Source organism: Rattus rattus, chromosome 15 (assembly GCF_011064425.1).
Source record: "Rattus rattus isolate New Zealand chromosome 15, Rrattus_CSIRO_v1, whole genome shotgun sequence".
Lineage (NCBI taxonomy): Eukaryota > Metazoa > Chordata > Mammalia > Rodentia > Muridae > Rattus > Rattus rattus.
The window spans coordinates 55123546-55136101 of NC_046168.1; the positions used below are offsets into that span (position 1 = coordinate 55123546).

At 43.6% G+C, this 12556-nt stretch overlaps 1 protein-coding gene across 1 annotated transcript; it reads right to left on the reverse strand.

Moving 5' to 3' along the window:
* Positions 1 to 267: 267 nt before the first annotated feature.
* Positions 268 to 10422, reverse strand: Ier3ip1 (immediate early response 3 interacting protein 1). The gene is made up of 3 exons (XM_032885579.1): positions 10254 to 10422; positions 1303 to 1404; positions 268 to 478 (listed from the first exon to the last, which is right to left on the reverse strand). Exons 1-3 carry the CDS (start codon positions 10342 to 10344, stop codon positions 423 to 425), a joined length of 249 nt encoding a protein of 82 aa, XP_032741470.1. The 5' UTR covers positions 10345 to 10422; the 3' UTR covers positions 268 to 422.
* Positions 10423 to 12556: the final 2134 nt, after the last annotated feature.

A 12556-nucleotide genomic window follows, 5' to 3' on the forward strand; every position in this document is an offset into this window, starting at 1 on the left:
AACTGTTACTTTAAATAGGAAGTTAATTACTCTCAGGTTGTACCTAAATAGTAAAGTATTCCAAAACTTTGAAGAAAACCTGTCCCTGAATCATGAGAGAGCCTTATTGGATGAAGCAGAGGCAGCAGTCCTGGGCCCTTTAATAGCCTTTACCTATCTTAACCAAAACAAGTGTGCTCCAATCCTGGAGTGCTTCTGCCTCTGACGAGCTGATATTTTGTCCCGAAACTACAAGTGCAACTACAATAAAAAAAAAAAAAAATCAGATAGATAGAAACTCTGGTTTTATTGTCAACTTTACATTTTTTTTGTCAACTGCAAGATGAGCCTGCTGGAACATGAATATTCCAATATTCCAGTCACAACAAAAATAGGAACTTCTGGGCTTTTCTTCTTCTGAGTCTCTGATTTCCCAATGATGTTCATCCAAATAACAAAAGCAATACAATAGTAATTGAGTTTACTATTATCAATGGCACTAAAAAGAAAAAAAAAATAAAGCTTGTTAGTATAAAAAAAACAAAAAAATTAAACAGCAATAAGTGGCTTCTAAGGAGAACGGAAGTATGTAAGAGTATGTCATCGTCATCATACAGTACTAGTAACAGAAAAATACACGATCATAAAACCAAAGATGCTTTCTTTTGGTAGACGGAGGTGAACCAGGGATGCCTCTGTACCCTGCCCAAGGGATGGGACTGCAGGTTTGGACCACCATGCCCTGCCCCACTGCACATCTGGAGGCACCACTGGATGGTTTTGGTGCAGCTCTGGGAACAAAGAGGACGAGACAGATCCATACAGCTGCACACTTGATCAGAAATACAGTTCAAAGACGGTTCTGCAGTTTCATCAAGAAGAATAAATTAACTGAATCCTAATGATTAAGACGTGAAAAGTCTCTAACCCCATCATTTAAATACAAGGTGTCTGAACTCTTTCTTGATTGCAATGCTGCTCCCAAGTACTTTTCAACACAATGGCACATACAGGATCCTTATTTTACTCTTGGAAAATCTTCATGACTCTACACGACAAGGTGGAGATCACAGTTTCTACACACTAAGGACATCATCTTGTTTTTCTACCCTGACAGGAAGCACACAGAGTATACCAGTAACACTGCATTTCCTAGAAGTAAGATACAATGGTAGAAAGAGGCCAGCAACTTTGAAGCAGTAAATCCGGGTACAGAAGTCCAAGTTCCCACCACACAGAGAACCCGGCAGCTTGCCCTTTCCCATGCTATGGTCTGCAATCCGACCACAGACTGACTCACAATGCCCTCCAAGTCCTCCTTACCTCTCATCACGGTCCTTACAGATCGAATAAGGTTTAATAGTTGAGATTTGATTCCTGGCTCCTCTCCGAATCCACCAATGCCCTGGTCTGTTCCCCAGCCAACTGCGCGAGATAAAGATGCTTAGCTCAGTTAAATGTATTCTGCACTTGTCTTGTTCCCTCAGTAGCCATCTTTTAAAAATCAGTCTGAGCCCTGTGAAGATACTAAGTATAAAGTCTTACATCTTAAAATCAAGACATTGAGTTCATTAGTTTTTTCTTTTGATGGTGGCAACAACCATATTTTTTCATTCCACTATGTTTTTATAAAATCTACAAATGATTCCATGGTGCTCAATTCAGTAAGGATGGCAACTCTCACAACCTGATTTTTTTTTCCTTCTTCAAAATTATCAAAGGAACCTTTTGTCAATTTGGAACTTAAAAAAAAAAAAAAAGGCATCATCCTAGGGTGAATAATTCAATTTAAAAGTATCCATATGGAAATGCATATGTGGGCAAATTTTAAAGTGCAGTTTAGAGGCCTTTGGAACACACAGTTTTCTTTGATTGTTCTTTATTTCTGTGTTCTGAGCTGTGCTCTGTAAACCAGTCTTTACCTGTAAACAGTCTGTGCCTGTCATTTCCCCATTACAAATCTTATAGGTGTTTTAGCCATTGTATGCTGGTTCTTTAAAGTGTTTGTCATTTCTTCTAAAGAGTCCTCACTCAGGTCCTCTTTCCACTCTCACATGACTACAGAGTTTAATTAATTCCTGGCATGCTAACCTCTAATCGTGAAGACTGAGAACAAGTCTCTCTTATACATGAAAGAACCAAACACTACTTAATAGGCTGTTTATTGGCTGTCTGTAGTTTTGTCATGCTATGGCATGACTTTAGTGTTGACACCCCACCACCTGAAGCCTGGCTGAGGGTCTGCTTCTAGCCCTTCAGCCTCAATATTGTTAATGTTTTTGCCTTTCACAGCTTTCACCACAGCCGGTCAAGTTAGATGTCTCTTAAATTTCACTGCTTTAATCTCTTTACATTTTCCCTTAGTTAGGACTTTCTATCTCAGAATTGGGTGATGATGTTCACTGGACTGCAAACCCCTTAAATTGGCATTCTGTAATGTGTTAATTACCAATAATCAGCTTTGGCATGCATGGGGTGGGTAAACTGAGGCAGCAGCCCATGGGGTCAGTGCTTAGAGCCATGGTGGGGAGTTGGTCCAGATACTGAGGGGGCTGTTGTTTATAGCAGGCAGTGATTAGAGATTTTACTCAGCAGACTTTTCTTTGAGAAACAGAGCTTAATATACTGGGGCTGGCACTCCCTCTGGCCAATGAAAAACTCTGCAATCTTTTAACTCCTTGGGGCCAGTGAGAAAGAAAAGAAAAGAGAAAATTCATACACACACATACATACACACTGCATAAATGAAGCAAAAGGCAAACTCCAATAACTTCATACATACATACATACAAATACATATAGACAGACACACATATTCACACATAGAATGGGTGGAGCAAAGCTCCAGTAAGCAGGCTCTAAGCATTTCACACATACACATATGTACATATACACATATACCTGGTGGATGAATGGAATAAAGTTCCAACGAGCAGGCTCCAAACATTTCTTTCTTCCTCCCCCACAAACACACACACACACACACACACACACACACACACACACACACACACACACACACACACTTGGAGGGTGGAAGGAACATAGTTCCAACAACTTTATTCTTTCTCCCATGGTTTTACATCCTAGCAAAATCTTTCAAGCAGTATAAAACTACAACATGATTATGTTCTAGTTTTCTTCTAGTGAATGACTATAAAAAAGCACTGTAGTCCCCAATACCTTCATAAGAAATAACATTACATAGTACAGGTAAAGAAAACAAATCATTCCCAAGAACCCACATATATTCGTAATGAAGCAACTTGTTATAGATGAACAAAGTGTGAGCTTTTTCTCAGCCAGTTTTTCCTACTGGCTGGCAGCAATTTGCAGTTACAGAGAAAGGATTATTATTCATCTTTAAATGTAATCTTATAAGAATCTTAAGAGAATTGCAAACCTGAACTTTTGTATAAAAATCAGTCATATCTACTTTATACCTCAGAATGCATATCATCAGTAATTCTTATTAAATCATATCAGGAACTGAGGGCAAAATGGGTATAAGAAATTGATCACCAGTCCAGCCTCAGTGAGACTCACGTCAGCCAGTGCTGCCATTGTTCTTGTTCCCTGACCACAAAGGATCCCTAGCTCAACTAATGAGTGTGCCTTTCTGAACTTCAGATTGTTCACTGAGACTTTTCTACATCAGAGCCAATAGCAAAAACATCTCAACCCTAGCTTCACTAACAATTTTATTTTTCCAAATGTTTTCTAAGGGTGCTGGTCACTGTTGACAATCTGTCTCTAAGTTCTTCTCTAGGGCAGTGACTGAATCATTAATTGTCCCAGCAGCAATGCCTGGAAGAGACCAAACACTATTACTGTGAGCGCCAGAGATCTGCCCGGTGCGGGACTGGAAGCCCCTTAGAGTTTCATACAATTAAGAGAGGGGGTTGGGGATTTAGCTCAGTGGTAGAGCACTTGCCTAGCAAGCGTAAGGCCCTGGGTTCGGTCCCCCAGCTCGAAAAAAAAAAAAAAAAAAAAAAAAAAAAAAAAAGAGGGAAGTGAGGGCAGTAAGTAGAGCTCCGTAACAGCATCAAGGCCTCAGGACGTGCCGTCCTGGAGTTCTAGGAGTTCTAAAACCGTTTGTCGTTTCTCCTGCAGGGCCCTTGGCAGTTCATGTGAGCTGGAACCTGGTCCCCACAAACACTAAGGGGCAATGGCACAGCCAATTACCATCTACTGTTAAAGCTGGCTTCAGTCTGGGTCTGTCACGTCGGGGTTTCCTAATATGCCCTGGTCACGATAAACCTTCCTTCTCTTTGCTCCCCAACCCCACCTATTGTAGACTCTTCTCCTTGGTTAGGGTTTCAAGTACTTCCCATCTTATCACAAATTCCTGGACAGGGCCTCCATTCCAGTCATCTGCCTCATGTTTCCACACCCCCATAACCACAGCCTTTGGGTACTCTCGGCAACTGGTTGTCGAACTGAACTGAATTATAGTGGACTGAGTTAATCTAGAAAAACAAAGACGAGTTGAATTCTTGGCTGTGGAATTGAACTGAATTATAGTGGACTGAGTTATTATTGAAGATACTATGAGTTCTAGGATCATAATTTCTGAGTAACACTATATTACACATGAATTATAAGATGAACAAATCTTTTAACAGTTTTAGGGGCTGCAGAAAGGTCCTGGGTAAAGACTTGCTGTATAACCACAAAGACCCGAGTTCAAATCCCCAGTGCCCGCATAAAGACAGCTGCAGGAGCACACACACATCTGTAATGCTAGTGTTCCTATGGCGAGATGGGAGATGGAAACTGGAATCCCCGGAAGCTTGAGAGCCGGCAACCCTCTCTCCCAGAAATCTCTTTTTATTATGCTTGTTTTTAAAAGATCCTTATACATATTTTTAATATGAAAGTAGTAAATCCCAGAAAAAAAACCAACCACATTTTCTAACATTTCTAAGCTATTCTTCAACAAAACAAGCAAAGCCCAGGCATCAGTAGGGGTCACCGGAAGACAGTGCATACGACCTGTGCAGATGCTCCACAGACAAACACAAACGTGACATGTGAAGGGCCAGGGAAAGAGATGCTTATCACAGTTTCCCTCTAACTGCTGCAGGGCCTCTCCATGTATGGTTCAAGAAACTGATGTGTGTTTGTGTGGGTGTGCGTGCACCTGTGTGCATGGAGACCAGAGGCCATGTCATGTGCCGGCCTTGACAGCTCTGCACTTATGTCTTAGGGTGAGTCTCTGGTTGAACCCGAGCTCACAGATCTGATTAGACTAGCAGCAAGCTTTCTCAGGCATCCCTTGTCCCCACCTCTGGGGTGCCAGGGTTGCAGGCAAGTCACCAGCCCACCCACCGCTTATGTGGGATGACAAGGATTCAAATTCAAGTCCTCAGGCTTCGACGGGAGGCTTACCAAGTTAGCCATCACTCTAGCCCCCAAAACTGCTTCTTCCGTGTGTTCATGTGTCCCACACCATATTAAGCGATGGGAGGCTTACCAAGTTAGCCATCACTCCAGCCCCTAACAGCTGCTTCTTACGTATGTTCTTGTGTCCCACACCGTATTGAGCTTGTTATTAGCCTCCTGGCTTCCTAAAGATTTTTCAGGACCTTCTATATACACCAAAACGTATTATCTGAAACAGATGCCTTTGCCTTACAACGTAGATTTTTATTTCTTGCCTCTTATCAAATGTCCATGGCCAGAATCTCCAGCACACTCTCAAACAGAAACAGGAGGAGGACTTCCGCGTCTTATTCTTAGTCAGGGAAAAAGCATTCAGACTCCCTGGTAAGTGTGATGTTAGCCGGGACATTTTCATAGGTGATATATGGCTATTTGAGGTATTTCCTCTTATTTCTAGTTTGATAAGTATATTTTTGCTTTCATGTGCATGTACATGTGTATGCACAGGCTACAGGTTAAAATCAGGTGTCTTCCTAAATCACGCCCCACTTTATTTTTTGAGACAGATTCTCTCACTGAATCTGTAGTTTTCAGTTTATACTGGACTAGCTAGCCCAGCAGGCCCCAGACACATCCTGTCTCTGCCTCTCCAGAACATGGCCTTAGTGAAAGTGCTGGGATTAAACTCATGTCTTCTTACTTTTGCAGCAAACACTACCAGCCCAGTTATTTCCCCAGGCTTCGTGATGAATCCTAATGATTTTCCTACCGTATTGACTCTGTTACCAATATGATGGGATGTTGAGCCACTCTTACAGTTCTGAGGAAATCCCACTTGATCTTGATGAATGGTGTTTTAATACATTGGTAGATTTTTTACATAAACATTCATAAGAAAGTTATAAATATTTTATTTGTATGAGTATGTGTGTTTACCTGTTTGGTTTATGTGTACCCCATGCATGCAGACGCCAGAAGAGGGCACTCTGAGCCACAGTGTACATGTGGGACCCCAACCCGGGTCCTTTAACTGCTTCTGTTTTACTGGGATTGAATAGTTCCCTCAAAAACAAATGCTTCTCCAGTTGATGTGTGCACGCTCAGGAGGAATCGGAAGCATCTGATTTTTCATAACTGCTACCACTCACAGCTGCTGTGATAGACGGTGAGTTAGGAAGATCTTCACACCCACAACCGCCTGGAGCTCTCTCCATCAGGAGTACTGCTTCCAGATCCCGATGTGGTTCAGTGGGAAGGCATATGCCTCGTGAGTACAAGGCCCTGGGTTCAAGGAAAGGTTTTTCCACCTTAAAAACAAAAACTTTTATGGTATGGATGTTTTGTTTGTGTATGTCCATGTAACACATGTGCCTGGTGCCTTCGGGGGCTTGAAGTGGGCATCAGATCTCTTGGAACTGGGGTTACGCCTGTTTGTGAGTACCATGTAGGTGGTGAGAATTGAATCTGGGTCTTCTAGAAGAGCAGCCAGTGCTCTTAACTGCAGAGCCATCTCTCTAGTCCCATTTTTCACATTTTAAAATAATTTCCTAAGTATATATAATGTTTCTTGGTATGCTCTTTAAGGAAAAGTTTGTGTTCTTTCAGAAGCCTGGCTTCCCTGTTGGGAGCCATCTTGCCTGCTTCTGTGAAAGCCTGCCTGTCAGGCACAGTCAAGTCAGGCCAGGGTCTACTGGCCTGCTGACACATGGACCAGTAAGAGGGGATACACTTGAAGTTCTGAATGTTCTGTTAACTTGGAAGAAGGAACAAGGAGGAATAGGGAGGCGTCCGGAGGGGTACAGATATCGAATGTACGGCAGCCACTGAATCTGCTTGTGACTTTCTCAGAATACTGTAAGGTATATAAAGCCTAAGAATTCATTAACCTGGAGCTGCTGCAGTACTGACAGGGCAGGCCTCCCGATTTCTAATCTATGTCTCTGCGTCTTTCCTGTACTCCTCACTCCCCCCTCAGAGGACTGCTCGACTTCTCACCAGCCAGCCTGGTACACTTCCCCATTCTCACCTGGATCCTCTGTGCACTTCCAGCTGGCTTGGGGGTTTGGTCTAACAGGTCAAGACTCAATTATTCCTTCAAAACCGCCATTGTTATAATTAATATGCTCTTACAAGGTCATTATTATTATTATTTTGAAAATCAGCTTTTGGTTGGGGCTTGGGGGGAGTTCTTTTGCTTGGTTTCGGTTGTTCCTGAGACAGGGTCTCCAAAGCCAGCCTCCAACTCCCTGAGCAGCTGAGGATGACCATGACGTCTGACCCTGTGCTCTCACCAAGTGCTGGGCTCTAGGAACATGCCACCATGACCAGTTTTATCTTAGGAATCAAGGCCAGGGCTCTCTGGTCTTGAGACACTGTCTCTACCAACTGAGCCACACGGCCAGCTGACAACCATTCACCAACAGAACCATCCTTCAAAAGACAAAACTGCAACAAAACCCAGGTGACAGCTCTTTTCGTGTCTCTCTGTGCTGGGACTAAAGCCATGTGCCACGACTTACTGCCCAGCCAAAACTGTCATTTTAATGAAACGCCGCTGTCTAGGTTTTCTGACTGGTCCATTATGTTTTCCTGCCAGCTGTGCTACCTCTGCCTAACATTACAGACTGGAGGAGATCTGTATCCTTTTTCCCAGTGATTTTATCTCCTCACAGAGCTTCATTTGCTATCTGTACCTAAAACAACTATCAACTGTTCTATATCTATTTGCACAGCCCACAGCAATCTCAAAGTGGGCGTGTCTACATTTATTTCATCATCGTTTTACTTGCCGATACCACCGTCATCTGATACTCTTCCAAGGTTTCTGTTTTTAAACTCCATAAAGATATTTCACTCAGTGGCTTGAGTCAGAAAACCAGGAGAAGTTTTTGGCTTTGTCTTTTCTCCCTCAGTGCCAGTGTCCAACATGCTCTTTGTGTGTGGCTGGGGACAGCAGGGACTAAACCTAGGGCTTACACGGGAGGCAAACACTCTACCAAGAGCTTACGTCTAGCCTTCCTCTGGCTTTCTGAGACAGAGTCTCACTAAGATGCTCACTTTGTAGTTCAGTTTGGCCTCTCCAACATGTCTTGCTTTCTGGTCTATATTAGTCTCCTAGGACTGACTGAATAAAGCAACATGAACTAATGCTTAACACAACAGAAACCACTTTCCTGCAGTTTTGGAGGCCAAGTCCAAAATCAAGCAGAACCTACCCCTTGTGGGAACTGAGGGGCAATCCTGTCTGGCAGTAGCTAGAGTTCCTGGGTTCCTTGGCTTGAAGCCAAGCCATTCCAACCTCTGCCTCTGTTATCCCACTCTCTTCTTCCTGGAGTGTGTGTCTGTATGCCTCTGTGTCTTACTCGCCTTATAAGGTCCCCAATGATTAGATCTAAGGCCCATCACCTAATCCAGTTACAAAGAGCTCATTTTAATTATAAACTCTTGAATACAGTGTTTCTAAATAAGGTAACAGCCACAGGTACCACAGAGTTAGAACACAATTCAACCCATCAAATGATCACGAAGAGTTTTCTGCCTAGTCCAGAGGTAAAGAACCGGACTCTGGAGTCAGTATGCTCAACTGTGCCACCTTCTGCCCATGTGACCCTACAAGTCACCTATCACTTCCTGCTTTAGATTCCTTACCTGTAAAGCTGGGATAAAAATGGTAACTTCATCACAGAGCTCTGTGGTTCGACCTCAAGCGCGCTCACTCTCTGTCTGTCTGTCTCTCTCTCTCTGTCTCTCTCTGTCTGTCTCTCTCACACACACAAGAGAGAGAGAGAGAGAGAGAGAGAGAGAGAGAGAGAGAGAGAGAGAGAAGAACACCTAACAAATCCTGCCCACAAAGACATAATTTAATTACTGGTTATTGTCAACATTAGGGGTCATCCTCCTCTACCTCCCTATCTGAGACTGCCCTTTCCAAATCCACCTCTTTCCTTTTCCATCTCTTCTCCACAGGGACACAGTAACATAAATTTGGCTATGTCCTGGTTCACAACTATTTCACCTACCTTGGTTTTCGTCCCAGGGTGACACTACTCCCAATCTTTTTCTTTCACCTACTTAAATACTTCTTCACATATCAGACTTCAAGTTGGACTCATTTCCTCCAGGTCGTTTCAGATTCTCATTTTCCTTTATATCACTCTACATCTTTCTAATGTTTAGCGTATCTGTTACTCATCTTAAATTAAACTCCATTTTAAGGACAGATGATTGGTGTAACCAGCCTCTGTTACATAGGTCTGGTACGTTTTTTTGTATTCAGCTCTTCCTAAGTAATAAATAAAACGCATCCTTCTGCCTTGTGGGTTTGAGGACACAGGTGGAAGAGTTCAACAAATCACTAACATCATGCAGGCCTGTCTGTCTTGCCTATACAGCGTGAAGCAACTGGACCAGGCTGGCGTGAAGATCTGATTGCCAAGTCGCAGAAACCGTAACGTGTGCGTGTCTTTGTTTTTGTATTCTTTGATTCCAGTCCTTGGTACACTGGTAGGCACCCAATGGGGCGTGCGTATTGAATGACTGGAGACCCTGCTACCTCCTGTTCCCATCAACCCAATTCCCATCAACTTCTACTGCTCCCCACCATTCATTGTTCCCATCAGTCATTCCAACTACGAGCACTCCATGTTCCTCCTCCACTCCCAGTATTTCAGTCAAAACTCAGCAAGCCAGCTTCTCCGTCCGTAAAATCGGTAACAAGAAAATGCAAGTAAATGACTAAGCGAAATTCAAGGCGGGCAGAAGAGTCCGTGTTCCTCCGCCATGGTCCCCAGACCTCAGACATCCACTCCAGCCCGCCACGCAGGGACGCCCCTCTCCAAGCCGCTCAGGATCCCAGTGCCCGCCCCTTTCACCCCAACCCGGGCACTCACTGTTCTTGAGGAAGCGCTCCTCGTGCAGCACGGCGATGGCATTCACGCACAGCAGGGCCGCCTGCATCAGGGAGTACAACGTAAAGGCCATAGTTACTTCAAACTGTCCCCAGGCCTGACTTTTTCCTGGACACCGACCGGGACGTGGCGCCGCCACCGCCCGCGTCCAGCTACGGAAGCCCGCCCGGCCCCAAACGCGCTCACGGAGTAGCCCCGCCCCCGCCAGCATAGCCCCGCCCCCGCCAGCATAGCCAGCATAGCCCTGCCTTGCACTTAGTAGTTTGCAGAGTCACAAAGCTTGCGACCAAGGAGCAGACCATAGGGAGTTTGGAACCTAACACAGTAGTCATTCACCAAAGACAGGGGCTGAAGAAAACACATCTAGAGTATCGCGAAATTTAAAAATGTTCTTTACATGTTGAAGGAAATGTTTTTCTAACATTTTTTTCTGCCTACTTTTGCCTTTTTGTTTACTGTGGCTGCAAGAACTGAACCACGTTGAGGCTTGTAATGTGTTTCTGTTGAGCTCCGCTGCCCCAAGCTTCCAAAACTATGTGAAAAGTCTGTATTCATATTTCACATCCTGAAGATGTGAAAACCGTCTAAAATTACAAGATAACATCTTAACATTATTCATAGCGAAGCATTCTCTTCTCGATCAAATTCTATCCAGAGTGTAAATACTTCAGAACGGTAAAATAAAGCAAGCTCTTTCACCCATGGCTACATGGGAATGCATTAACTTTTCTCACAGTGATAGCTGAAGCCCTAGGAGGATGACCCAGCTCTTTTGACAGGTTCGCCCAGCGCTCTGTGGTAGGAACAGGAAACCAACGGAAACAGGAAGTGACTGGAGACTATAGGTAGATGGAATGAAAGCTGGGGCAAGTTTCTCAAAGCAATGTGTTCCTCCTGCCACACTAGCCGATTTACCATAAAAACCAGGTTAATCTCTCTGGGCTTCTGCCACTTTAGTTTATAAAATTAGGTGATAATCATCTTTGAGGCCCTTTCTGCTCCAAAAAAATCTAGCAAAAGCAGCTTAAAATATAAGCTAGTGGACCAGGCAGTGGTGGTACATGCCTTTAATCCCAGCCCTAAGGAGGCAGAGGCAGGTGGATATCTGAGTTCAGGTGGATATCTGAGTTCAAGGCCAGCCTGGTCTATAGAGTGAGTTCCAGGACAGCCAGAGCTACACAGAGAAACTGTCTTGAAAAACTAAGATAATAAACAAGCAAACAAAAATTTCTTACAAAGGGGCTGAAGAGATCGCTCAGGAGTTAAGAGCACTGGCTGCTCTTCCAGAGGTCCTGAGTTCAATTCCAAACATCCACATGATGGCTCATGACCATCTGGAAATAGATCTGATGCTCTCTTCTGGCCTGCAGGTGTACATGCAGTAGAGCACACATATAGAAGATGGTATACGTGCACCACTGCCATATTATTTGATTCATTATTTCTCAAAAATCTGGGGTTGTAGCCTAAGCTGCTAACAGCAGATTATATCCTTTAAGACAACAATTGCTTTATTTTCAAAGAAACTAAAAAACCCAGGAATTGTATTATATATATTTAAAAAGTAGAGGTTACCGTTTATTTACTTATCTTGAGACAGGTTCTCACTATCTAGCGTTGGCTGGTCTGGCATTTTCTATAGACCAGGCTGGTCTAGAACCCACAAAGATCTATCTGCTTCTGCTTCCTTAGGACTGGGGTTAAAGACTTAGGCCACCATGCCAACTCAAATTGTTAGTCTTAAAAATCTCTCAAAGGAGCTGGGTATGGTGACCCACACCTTTAATCGTCGCACTCAGGAGGCAGAGGCAGTCAGATCTGAGTTTGAGGCCAGCCTGGTCTACACAGGGAATTCCAGGACTTCCCAGGCCACACAGAAAAACCCCGTCTCAAAACAAAACAAAACAAAACAAAACCATACGAAACAAACAAACAACAAATATCTTTCAAACAACAACAGTAGTAAAGACATGTCTTAGTCTGTGTTTTTGAAGGTTGATTTTTTTTTTTCAGAGCTGGGGACCGAACCCAGGGCCTTGTGCTTGCTAGGCAAGCGCTCTACCACTGAGCTAAATCCCCAACCTTAGGTTGATTGTTTTTAAACTGGTCGTGGTTTGGTGCTGAATCTCTGATGGATATTGAGGTTTTCTGTATTCCTTATCAGATGTTTCTGCTGGAGGTGGGAATTTGTTTTTTCAGGGTCAGACAGTGATAACCTTTCATCATTTCCTTCCAGGTGCTTTGTTTGCTTGGGCTAAGAGATAACATGGTTTGTTTTCACACAA